Source organism: Oratosquilla oratoria, chromosome 22 (assembly GCF_046742065.1).
Source record: "Oratosquilla oratoria isolate Oo_2021 chromosome 22, ASM4674206v1, whole genome shotgun sequence".
Classification (NCBI taxonomy): domain Eukaryota; kingdom Metazoa; phylum Arthropoda; class Malacostraca; order Stomatopoda; family Squillidae; genus Oratosquilla; species Oratosquilla oratoria.
The window spans coordinates 44,788,670-44,802,097 of record NC_134798.1 but is presented as its reverse complement, the minus strand read 5'-3'; the positions used below and the strand labels follow the sequence as shown (position 1 = coordinate 44,802,097).

At 39.8% G+C, this 13,428-nt stretch overlaps 1 protein-coding gene across 1 annotated transcript; it reads right to left on the bottom strand.

Moving 5' to 3' along the window:
* Window positions 1-259: 259 nt before the first annotated feature.
* On the bottom strand, window positions 260-9,793 carry LOC143037365 (uncharacterized). The gene is made up of 2 exons (XM_076205503.1): window positions 9,160-9,793; window positions 260-543 (listed from the first exon to the last, which is right to left on the bottom strand). Exons 1-2 carry the CDS (start codon window positions 9,791-9,793, stop codon window positions 260-262), a joined length of 918 nt encoding a protein of 305 aa, XP_076061618.1.
* Window positions 9,794-13,428: the final 3,635 nt, after the last annotated feature.

The window sequence follows — 13,428 nt, the reverse complement described above, 5'->3', positions numbered from 1 at the left end:
GGAAGAGGAGCTGGAAGAGGAACTGTAAGAGGAGCTGGAAGAGGAACTGGAAGATAAACTGGGAGAGGAACTGGAAGAGGAGCTGGAAGAGGAGCTAGAAGAGGAACTGTAAGAGAAAATGAAAGAGGAATTGGAAGTGCTGGAAGAAGAACTGGAAGAGGAACTGGAAGAGGAGCTGGAAGAGGAATTGAAAGAGAAACTGAAAGAGGAACTAGAAGAAGGGCTGGAAGATAAACTTGAGGAGGAGCTGGAAGAGGAACTAGAAGAGGAACTGGAAGAGGAACTGGAAGATGGAACTGGAAGATGGAATCTTGAGAATGGGCTCCTGGAAGAAAGGTTCATGGCACCAAGGTTCTTGGGAGTGAATCTCCAGAATTTTGGCCCTGGAAGATGGACTGGGAGAGGAACTAGAGGAGGAAATGAAAGAGGAACTAGAAGAGGAACTGGAAGAGGAACTGGGTGATTGGTTCTTGGGAATTGTTTCCTTGAAGAAGTATTCCATGCACCAACGTTCCTGAAAGTGATGTCTCTGGAATTTTGACACTGAAAAGGGAACTGGAAGAGGAACTGGAATCAGAAGTTCTGAGACTCGTAAAACTAAGACCTTTGGACATGTAAATTCTGGAATTTGAATTGGCAACACCAAGTCATGGGTTCTTGGAAATTTGGCAACAAAGATTTTAGAAAAAAAAAAATACTCTGAGGCATACGCCAGGAGGCACGTAACTGCGGCCGAAGCCATATAAATTTGGCCAGCTGGGACAAGTGGTCCTTACTGAGTACATTTGACGGCTCGAACTTTGGCCTTCGAGGTTCCGAGTCGAATTTTTTCCTTCATTCATATATCAACCAGAACTCTTTTCGACACCAATACGTCCACTCAAAACACCAGAAGAACTTCTATTCCCAACAAACTTGACACCACTAACATAGCGTCACCCGCATCCAAATATCCATATCCAACTACTTCCCCATACACACTCACATATATCTACCCATACACATACTCATCCATCCACTCACATCCATACCCCTCCCCAAACAAACGTGAATCACCTTCTTCTCCAACCATTAGCACAGACAAAGAGTCTGATACTCTTTATGTATCCATCCTTAACCTCCCTCTCTTTCTCTCTCTCCCCTTCCCCCCTCTCGCCCCTATTTCGGGAAACCAATCCTTAACAGGGTATCTTCCCCCCCTCCTCCCATACTCCCTTCTGATCCCCTCTCCCCCTTTCCCCTCTCCCCTCCCCCTCACCCTCTCCCGGTCGTCCCTATTTCTGGAAACCATTAACCGTATACATTGGGACTCAGAGGAACAAATATCTCGTCTACGGTACAGGAAAGACGTCCATCCACTCAACTCTCCCATTCCTGAACAAAGAACACTGAAACATCACCAAAACTAACGGAAACATTCGTCTAGACAACAACAAATTCCACACACACACAAGTATCACAATCTTATGTTATAATAATAATAATCGTATCTCATACATATAATCGCACATTATGAACACTGTAATTTATGTGTTTCTGAGCCTGATACCGGCTGCTCATGTTTACAAATCAGAAAGTCATTAGTACATTGGATTATGACTCGCTCGTTATGTCGTAAAGGTATGACGTAAAACGTCCATTTACGTCATTAAATGACAGAAAGAGGATCACATTTAGTTTTCACATTTGTCTCTTAGATTTAGTTCTCTTCGTGCCACCATGTATTATACGTACATACATACATACATACATACATACATACGTACATACATACATACATACATACATAAATACATACATACATACATACATATATGCATACATTTAGTACTTATATATATACACACATACGTACATGCATACATGCATACATACATACATACATATATGCATACATTCAGTACATACATATATACACACATACGTACACACATACATACATACATACATACATGCATATATACATACATGAATACATACATACATACATACATACATATATACATACATGAAAACATACATACATACATACATACATACATACATACATTAATACATACATACAAAAAATGAATGCTGTATCTATTAAGAACACAACTGACTTCACTTCCTCACCTGATATAAAATGTTTGTTCTTCAAGTGTTCTTTCAGGTTCAGAGAACAAAATCCACAACCCACATAACCCACACTGTGTACCAAATCTCTTTTCCAACAATTTTTATTTAATTTTTTATCGAACTCAAAATATATTTTACTAATGAAACTATTTTCACTTCAGCTCTGACGTCAAAGGTTAGTAGGTTGTCTTTGTTGTTGTGAAGCTGACCTGAAATTTTACATTTCATAAGTTTCAGACTGTTGGGATATTTCAGAACGGCACAAAGCCTGAGCCCTGAAGACTGAAGTCTGAAGGAGAGGAGGACTGAATAGCTCACTTCAAAAACTGAAGTCCTCAAATCAGACTCTTTGTAGAGAAGTCTTGTGAATTGAAGAAGACTTGAATTGTAACTTTGTCGTCGTATATTAAAAAAAAATTATGATTTTTTTTTCCTAAGACCACTACGTTACCAGACCTTCATTCCCACTACCAAACCAGAACTGGTATTTTGAAGAAGAATAAAAAGTTATTAATTCTAAATAAATTTGCTTTGATTTGTCGAAGAGTCACAATCAACATGCAAGTACTCTTTTGCATTTTCAAGGTAGACCATAACAAACTCATTAAATCCTACACTTATTGTATTACGTTGCTGATATCCAACACTTCTATCCGTAGAGGGCAATGCTGCGCTGTATGAATAAATAAATAAATAAATAGATAAATGAATGAATAAATAAACAAATAAATAAACAGATACATAAACAGATAAAAAATATTGAATAAATAAAGAAATAAAGAAATATTTAAATTAATAAACAAACAAATAAATAAATAAATAAATAATAAATAAATAAGTTAATTAATAAATTAAAAAGGAAATAAATGAATAAATCAATAAGTAAATAGATAAATAAATTAATTAATGAATATATTATTTAATTGGTAAATGAATTGATAAATAACAAAGTAGATAAATGATTAAATGAACAAATCTATAATACATACGCAAACAGATAAAATAAAAACTAATAATACTTAAACAAATAGATAGATAAAGGATTAAATGCATAAATGAATTAATATAAAAGTAGATAGATAAGTAAATGAATAGAATAGTTAATGATAAACCAATCACTCACTCATTCAATTCATCAATCAATCAATCAATCAATCAATCAATCAATCAATCAATCAGCCAATCAATCAATCAATCAATCAATCGATCAATCAATCAATCAATCAATCAGCCAATCAATCAATCAATCAATCAATCAATCAATCAATCAACCAATCAATCAGTTAGTAAATCAATCAATCAGCCAATCAATCAATCAATCAATCATCAACCAATCAAATATAAACAGAACATGCAAATTAAATTCACTGAGACGAGACGAAGAGAACAAGAGAACTTGGAACAGAAGAGCTCGTAGTCATGGTTACAAAAAAAAAAGACTGGAAGCTGATCACGGGAGTGCTATCACAAATGGTTCGTAATGAAATGCTGGAGGTGGTGGTGGAGATGGTGGTGGAGGCCCGATACAAGAGAGAGAAATGTTGGAGAAGCTGCTGTAGCGAAGGGAAAGTAGAGTGCAGGATGATCTAATAGAGGTAATCAAATGGGTCAAGGGCTTTAACAAGGTTATGCAGACAAGGTCATCATATTAAGACAGTAAGACAGAACATGTGGTAATGTATTTAAGTTGACAAATTTATATTTAAGAAGGAATTTGGGAAGAAGTTGTTTACCATAGGAGTAATTAACGAATCGATTAGACTTAGTAACCATGTAGTGAGGACTAAAACTGCTGGTTTTTATAAGGGAGGGCGAAATAAATTCATGGATGTGGACGATAAGTAGTAATGGACATGGAACTGTTTAGTGTAGGCCCTATGGTATCTTGCAGTCTCATTCATTCTTATGTTCTCAATAAACAAATCTGACGGAACGTGTTGAGGATTGATTCGATGTTTAATGCATAAAAATGGCTAACTTGAATTGTTCATTGTTCTCTATTATTATAAATATTCCTGAAGATGTCTTATGAAATACGAAACGTCGAAATTGATGGATTTTTTTTAGCAAACTAGTTTATACTCATTCATCAGAAGGAAGATTTTTCATTAGAGGAATTGAGAAAACGAAACTAATGTTGATCAACTACAAGAATGATGTAGTTTATATACAACATACGTACATATATATATATATATATATATATATATATATATATATATATATATAAAGACAGACAAATATGGAGGTGCGGTAGCAAAACAAGGCTAGAGTATGAAGCTTTATTCAGAACCAGAAGTTTCGACGTTACCTTCATATATATACATACATATATATATATATATATATATATATATATATATATATATTATATACATGTATATATATATATATATATTATATACATATATATATACATATAAATATATATATATATATATATATATATATATATAAAATGTATGTATTATATACATACATGAATGTATATGAAGACAATTCTGTGTGTGCTGTTTCCCCTTTCAAGACACATTCTCATGGAAGACCGAAGAAACGAGGATGTTGGTATGCACCCACATGTACTTTCCTCCACTTATCTAATATACTATCTAAAAAGAAAGAAAAAAAAATACTCAAAGGAAAATCTTCCCGAAAAAAGTCACGAATGTCCTTCAAGGAAAGAGGTGACCAAAGCCTTTCGCTTCAAGAAAATAAACTTAGTTCGAAGATTTCTTTTTTTTTTTTTTTTTTTTTTTTTTTTTTTGAAATTCAGGCGGGGAGCGCGACTGCCCGCCTGGGGTGACGGTGATAGAGTTCACAAGAGTTGGAGATTGTTGGAGAGAGTGAGTGAAAGAGAGAGAGAGAGGGAGAGAGAGAGAGAAAGAGAGAGAGAGAGAGAGAGAGAGAGAGAGAGAGAGAGAGAGAGAGAGAGAGAGAGAGAGAGAGAGAGAGAGAGAGAGAAAGGGAGAGTTATATATATATATATATATATATATATGGAGAGAGAGAGAGAGAGAGAGAGAGAGAGAGAGAGAGAGAAAGAAAACTGTTTCATACGTAACATCCATGTCCAACCACTTTCTCTCTCTCTCTCTCTCTCTCTCTCTCTCTCTCTCTCTCTCTCTCTCTCTCTCTCTCTTTCTCTCTCTCTTTCTCTCTCTCTCTCTTTTAAGTGAATGAGATGAGTTTAGAAAGACCTAGAAACTTAGGAGGAATTTTCCAAATCAAAATGTTTTGCTATTAGAAGTCTTTCATCTCAGTAATTGTGGAATTTAGGAGGACTTGCCAAGAAGCAAACTTTTATGTATGCGTCTGTGCGTGTGCGTGTATGTGTGTGTATGTGTATATGTGTGAATGTATGTGCATGTGTATGTATATATACATACATATATATATTATACATATATATATATATACATATATACATATATATATATATATATATATATATATATATGTATATATATATATATATATATATATGTGTGTGTGTGTGTGTGTGTGTGTGTGTGTGTGTGTGTGTATGTGTGTGTGTATGTGTGTGTGTGTGTATGTGTGTGTGTGTGTGTGTGTGTGTGTGTGTGTGTGTGTGTGTGTGTGTGTGTGTGTGTGTGTGTGTGTGTGTGTGTGTGAGTGTGTGAGTATATATATCATTTGTGAGCACATTCGTGAACACCTGCAGTACGTATATTTTTCATGTGTATACGCTTACGAGCACATTTGTAAAAGTACTTACGAAAGTATACTTGTACTCGTAACTTGTACTCGTACATACTTGTCCTTATTATCAAATGTTCTTGAGAGAGTGTGAGATATATCTCTTACTCCACGTCTGATAGTGTTGGAAAATGTTTTGTCCTGTGTAGCAGTGGACAACTTGATAACATAGTTACTCTACGGAGGTCCGGGGGGGGGGGGTGAAAATCTCTTTTGATAGTTTGCCTGTGAAGGGACAATTGCCTTCGTTTCCCCCTACCCCCCTCCCCTTCTCCCCTCCCCCCTTCCCCCTCTCCCCCCACTCCCCTAAGGTCACAGGGAATGAGAGAAGCCAATGTCCTCATGTTTTTTTCTTTTTGTAACTTTCGATTTTTTTTTTTTATTTCCACTGATATTAATTTTTTTCATTGGTTAGTTTTAGTTTTTAAAAAAAGTTTATTCTATTTTCAGATGATTACGTTCACGTTTGAAAATGTATTTTCTTTCTTAAATTGTTTCCGTTTGACATTTTGTCATGTAATTTAGTGGTTTTGATTTTTTTTTTTGGAAATTATCAAACAATTTCTTTCAAATTTTGAACGGTTTTTATCTATAACGTTGCTATAAGCAAAATAAGATATAAGTTGGCCTGAATTAGATAACTGAATAGTTATAGATTCCTGAAAAATTTAAAAATCAATAAATCTACCTATCTATCTACTTATCTATCTATCTGTCTATCTATCTATCTGTCTATCTACCTGTCTATCTATTCATATACCAAGGGCATCTTTCTCTTTATAAGAGCGGTGGCCAAATAAATAAGTAATTGAATAGACAAAAATATATAAGTCAATAGATGAATATATCAATAAATGAATAAATAGATGAATAAACTAATGAATAAAAATTAATAGGTAGAAAAGGAGAGAGAGAGAGACAGATATATATATATATATATATATATATTGGTGAAGCGTGGCAGGAGATTCTCTCTGAGACATATTCTGTTAAAAACGACAGCAAAAGAATTATTGATTAGTTTTTTCCGTGAGCTCTCAAGCTTGCGAAAAGTAGATTTTTGGTAGGGGGAAAGGGAGTAAATCAGATTTCCAAAATTCATAGGAAACACAAAAGTTATAATAGACACAAAAGTATAGTACACAATAAACACAATAAAAAACAAAATAAGCACAACAAAATAGTTATCAAGACGTTTCGCAGATCTTTCTGCATCCTCAGTTGAAGTGAAAAGAAAGGGAAAGGGAGCATATTTTAAATGAAATGGGAAGCACGGGGAGAAGTCACCGTGTTGCAACTGGGGGAAGTCACACGCAGGACCACAAACACTGGGAGAGATCACAAGTTGGCGGAAATGGTACTCGGGGAGGTCACTCCCGGGTTCGGCGCCAATCTGCTTCTCAGTCTTTGGGAACGACGTATGGTAGGAAGTTCTTCCCTTTCGCCATATATATGTATATATATATATATATATATATATATATATATATATATATATATATAGAGAGAGAGAGAGAGAGAGAGAGAGAGAGAGAGAGAGAGAGAGAGAGAGAGAAGGAGAGGGAGTGGGAGAGAGAGAGGGAGAGGGATAGGGAGAGGGAGAGAGGGAGAGGGAGAGGGAGAGAGAGAGAGAGAGGGAGAGGGAGAGAGGGAGAGAGAGGGAGAGGGAGAAAGGGAGAGAGGGATAGGGAGAGGGAGAGGGAGAGAGGGAGAGAGGGAGAGGGATAGGCAGAGTGAGAGGGAGAGAGGGAGATGGAGAGAGGGAGAGGGAAAGAGAGATCGCAGATAAAGCAGTAATGGCGCAGAGTCCAAGCGTCATATATTATTCAAGATCTTTTAAAACATCTAAGTCCTCATTAACTTGGGAACATTATCTGTCAGATGGTTAATGTACACCTTTTTAGTCAAGACCATTCTTTTAATTAGTTAACAAACGTCGAACAGGAGGAGACTAAGGTTTGGTGAATCTTGGCGAGGTTTGGCGAAAGTTGGCGAGGTTTGGCGAAAGTTTGGCGATATTTGGCCAAATTTGGCGAGGTTTGGTGAAAATTGGCGAGGTTTGGCTAAAGTTGGCGAGGTTTGGTGAAAGTCGGCAAGGTTTGGCTAAAGTTGGCGAGGTTTGGCGAATTTTGGCGAGGTTTGGCGAATTTTGGCGAGGTTTGGCGAAGTTTGGCGAGGTTTGGCGAAAGTTGGCGAGGTTTGGTGAAAGTTGGCGAGATTTGGCGAAAGTTTGGCGATATTTGGCGAAAGTTGGAGAGGTTTGGCGCAGACCGCGATGGTCTCCAGATCCGAGAGCCACAAGAGGAATAGACGAAGAAGGTGAGGAGCCTACGCCAGGAGACGCTGAGTAGCTGCGGCCGAAGCCGTCACCTTCGCCCCATTATGCGCTCTTGGGACTACTGGTGTAGACAAAGAGTCACTGCTGGGAATTGGAGAGGACTGCGGGACTCGAACACACGACTAAGCAAATACGAGACCAGCGCACGCTTCGAACTGCGAGAGACACGTCATTAGGAATCGTTTCCGTGCCATCTAAAAAGTGCTACAGTTGCTAGGACGATCTATAGGGCTCGGGGGAACAGTAACGCCCTTCCTACGTCCTAGGAAGATGAAAAGGAGGAGGAGGAGGAGGAGGAGGTGGAGGAAGAAAAGGGAGTGGAAGGGGAAGAGGAGGAGGAGGAGGAGGAATAAAAATAGGAGGTAGAGGAGGAGGAGAAGAAGAAAGAGGAGGAGGAGAATGATGAAAAGGAAGAGGAGGAAAAGGAGGAGGAGGAGGAAAAGGAAGAGGAGGAAGAAGAGGAGGGGGAGAAGGAGAAGGAGGGAGAGGAGGATGAAGAAGAGGAGGAGGAGGAGAAGAATGAGGTAATGGAAGAGGGAAAGGAAGAGGAAGAGGAGGAGAAGGAAGAGGAAGAAGAGGAGAAAGAAGAGGAGGAAGAAGAGGAGGAGAAAGAGGAGGAGGAGGAAGGAGGAGGAGGAGGAAGAAGAAGAGGAGAGGAAGAGGAGGAAGAGGAGGAGGAGGAAGAAGAGAAGAGGAAGAGGAAGAGGAGAGAGAAGAGGAGGAGGAGGAGGGGTTAAAAACCTGAAAACCCTGGTTAAGAGGAGCTCCCTGAAGCAACTCAAAGAGTATCGCCATTATTTCTCCTCTTATAAGAGAGGTAGCCAAGTCAAAAGGCACGTATACACTCACACCCATTCCACTCACACCCATTCCACTTTCACCCATACCACTCTCACCCATTCCACTCTCACCCATTCCACTCCCACCCATACCACTCCCACCCATACCACTCCCACCCATTCCACTCCCACCCATTCCACTCCCACCCATTCCACTCCCACCCATTCCACTCCCACCCATACCACTCCCACCCATTCCACTCCCACCCATTCCACTTCCACCCATACCACTCCCACCCATTCCACTCCCACCCATTCCACTCCCACCCATTCCACTCTCACCCATACCACTCCCACCCATTGTATTCCCACCCATTCCACTCCCACCCATACCGCTCCCACCCATTCCAATCCAACCCATTCCACTCCCACCCATTCCACTCCCACCCATACCACTCCCACCCATACCGCTCCCACCCATTCCACTCCCACCCATTCCACTTCCACCCATTCCACTTCCACCCATTCCACTCCCACCCATTCCACTCCCACCCATTCCACTCCCACCCATTCCACTCTCACCCATACCACTCCCACCCATACCACTCCCACCCATTCCACTCCCACCCATACCACTCCCACCCATTCCACTCCCACCCATTCCACTCCCACCCATTCCACTCCCACCCATTCCACTCCCACCCATTCCACTCCCACCCATTCCACTTCCACCCATTCCACTCCCACCCATTCCACTCCCACCCATACCACTCCCACCCATTCCACTCCCACCCATACCACTCCCACCCATTCCACTCCCACCCATTCCACTCCCACCCATTCCACTCCCATCCATATCATTCCCACCCATTTCACTCCCACCCATACCATTCCCACCCATTCCACTCCCACCCATTCCACTTCCACCCATTCCACTTTCATCCATCACCCTTCCTTTCTTCTCATCTTAGCTCCTCCTGGATGACGGGTCATCCCCGTACACATTTCGACTACCGTCTGATGTTTTCCAGAAGAAGAAATTCCTTCCCACATTCCAAGAGTTAAGTTCATCTTGATATCAAAAAACATCTAGTTCTCTCATCTTTTCCATATCGGCTCCTCTTTCCCCTTCCTCCTCGTCCTCTTCTTCGTTTTCTTTCTCCTCTTCCTCTTACAAAAAGGATACCAAGGCTGAGAAATCTGCCGTATGAAGAGTGAATTAAAAGTCTAAACTTATTCTCCCTGTCAAAAAGAAAAATGCGAGGAGATTTAATCGAGGTTTTTAGAATGTTCAAAGGTTTTGACAACATCAATGTCGAAGATTACTTCTTATTAGACCAATCAAATACAAGGAGACATCACGATTTTAAAGTAATTGAAAGTAAGCATTTCTTCTTTAACCGGGTTGTTAATGTGTGGAACTCGTTACCTTCCACTATCGTTGAAAGTAACACAATAACAACATTTAAAAATTGGTTAAATAAATATTTGGACACTAATCCGCAAATGAAATATTATCCCTTGCAATAAAAGATCTGACAACCCGGCATTTAATTGTAATTGGATAAGATAGTGGTAGCATTAGTGTTAGTTCATCTGCCCTGTTTCTTAACTGGAGCTTAGTTTAGTAAACACAAACCGCCTCGTTAGGACCAGTAGGCCTGCTGTTGTTTGTTCTTCCTTTGTGTTCCTTTGTACTCCTTAAGGATCACTATAGACCCGATTCGTCTTCCCATTCTTCCTATGCCGCCTCCTCCTCCTCCTCCTCCTCTTCCTTTTCTTCCTCCTCTTTTTACTCTTCCTTCCTCTCCTCTTTCTCCTCCTCCTCTTCTTCCTCTTCCTCTTCCTCCTCCTTAAGAATCACTATAGATTCGCTTCCCAATCGTCTTCCTCCAAATGACTTGAACCCACGTATCCCCCATAACCCCCCAGCATCTCCCCCCCACCTCCCTCTCCAAATTTACGGACAAATATCTAATGGCAATTGCCGGCTCCTGGAGTGGGATGGCCAAGATGCCGGAGAGCCGGCCGGCATACCGGGGCCGGCTTCACAACACGCAGGGCAACGCTCGCCGGCACTCAGCCATTACGGCCGCGGCGAGCTTAGAATTGTTCTCTTGCAATTGGCCCTCTGCATCATAGTGTAACCTATTCCTTGGCTTCCTACACCTCCTTCTCATACTCTTCTTCCTCCTCCTCCTCCTCCTCCTCTTCCTTCTCATCATCATCTTCCGCCTCCTCCTACTCTTCCTCCTCCTCCTCATCATCATTATCATCATAATCGTTGTCTTCGTCGTCATTCTCTTTTTCCTCCTCCTCCTCTTCTGCATCATAGTATAACCTATGTCATGTCTTCCTCCACTTCCCCCTCTTCCTCCACCTCTTCCTCCTTCTCTTCCTCCTCCTTCTGAGCCCTCCTCAAGTTCTTCGTCTTCAAGAGGTTCTTCTTTCTTTGCCTCAGTTTCTGGATTTCGGAGGCCATCGCTCCCCCGTGCGAGCTTGGGATTGTTTCATGTCACTTCGTTCTCTCCAGCTTACTGTCACCTTTTCCTCCTCCTCCTCTTCCTCCTCCTTCTCCTCTTCCTTCTGTTCTTCCTCCTCCCTTTCCTCCTCCTCCTCCTCCTTCTGTTCTTCCTCCTCCCTTTCCTCCTCCTTCTCCCCCTCTTCCTCCTACTTCTCCTCCTTTTCCTCCTCCTCCTCCTCCCTCTCCTCTTCCTCCTCCCTTTTCTCCCCCTCCTCTTCTTCCTCCTCCTCCCCCTTCTGCACCTCCTTAAGGTTCGTCTTCAGGAGGGTCTTCCTGTTTCCCCTTGAGGAGGTGTCTGGATTTTAGAGTTATATAAAGGAGGTTGTCTGTTTTCACGTTACGTACAATTTGTGTGACCAGGTTTTTTACCTTGTTGGTTTTGGCAAAGGGGTCTCTTGATTTTCTAAGACCTTTTTTTTCTTCTTCTTCTTTTTTGACATATGGAGACGCTTGGTTCTTCCAGATTTAATATTATTATTATTATTGTGTGGAGTGTGTTCGGGGATGGAATGGGTGGGAGTGATTTTATGCCTTTTTCTTTTTGGCTACCCCCCTTGTAAGGGGGAAAAAGCCTTGGTATATGTATGTATGTATTATTATTGTTTGTCTTATGAAGACTTTTCCAATGTAACGATGGTAAGTTTATACCAGAATCTTGATACAGAAATTTGTGGGTCTCCACTTTAGGGAGACTTCCATCTCGGTTCAAGGAGACCTCTTCGGTTTTGCCTTTTAGAGACTCCTTCAGACCCACGGGTTCGAGTCCTGCACTCCTCTCCGATTCCCAGCCATGAACGTTTCCTAACCCAACAGTCCCCAAAGCAAAGGTGACGGTTTTTCTGTTGCTACTCAGCGCCTCTTGGCGTAATCTCCTCACCTTATATTACAAAGACCTTTCCAGAGTCAGACGTCTCTTCAGCTTCACCTAATAGAGACTTAACCATCTCTATGGTGTTGAGACTCTTCTTGGTCAGAAGACTTCTCCTGCAGTTGGGAATTTCTTTAATTTTGTGTTGCTGTGATCATTGTATTGTCACAGAACACTTGTCTATTTTCAATTAATTTAATTTAATTTATTTTATTTTTTTATTTTCCTATTTAATTGTTTATATGTTTGTTTATTCATATATTTAGTTGTTTATTGATTTGTTCACCTGTTTATCTATTAATTTATTTATTCATTTATTGTTTATTCATCTATTTATATACTTTTAATTTGTTAATTTACTTGTATGTTAATTAGTTTACCTATTTATCAGCTTACTTATTCATATGTTTGCTTATTTACCTATTCGTTTATATTTTTATTTATCTATATTATCTATTTATCAGCGTGTTTATCTATTCAAATTTTCATTTATTCATATACCTATAGTATTCATTTATGTATTTATTTACATACCGTTTCATTTATTTATCTATTTATTTACTTATATCTTAATTTATCTATTTATCAATTTACCTATTTCCTTTATTTTTTATTCATTCATCGACTTACCTACTTTTTTCTTCATTCATTTATTCATGTATTTACTCATTATTTTGTGGTATCTCCGGGTTTGCGTTGAGGAGACTTCTCCAGTTATGCATCATGGATGTCTCCATTGTTCTCCCATGGGGGGAGACTAGAGTATTATCTCCCATTTCTAGACTTCTGTTCAAAAAAGCTTCGAAAACTAGATATCTCCAAGTAATGGATATCAATTGGACAATTTTAGATTTAAGAAGGAAATAGGTAGGAACTGGTTTACCATTAGATTGGTTAATGAATGGAATAGACTTAGTAGTAATTGACTGTTTATCAAGGAGAAGGCTAGGTCATTTTATGGATGGGGATGGTAGGTGGTCATGGACATGGAAGTGCCTAGTGTAGGCTTTATGGTCTTATGCAGCCCCCGTCATTCTTATGTTCTTATGCTTTGACGGAAGCGAAGAGGAAATGAAGTTAAATC

Excerpts from the sequence above, each read along its gene's own strand:
- LOC143037365 (XM_076205503.1), bottom strand. The coding sequence starts at position 9,793 with ATGGGTGGGAGTGGAATGGGTGGGAGTGGAATGGGTGGGAGTGGTATG. Across the intron at positions 544-9,159 it reads AATGGGTGGGAGTGGAATGG|TGTCAAAATTCCAGAGACAT; the intron begins GTGGGAGTGGAA and ends TTCCCTTTTCAG.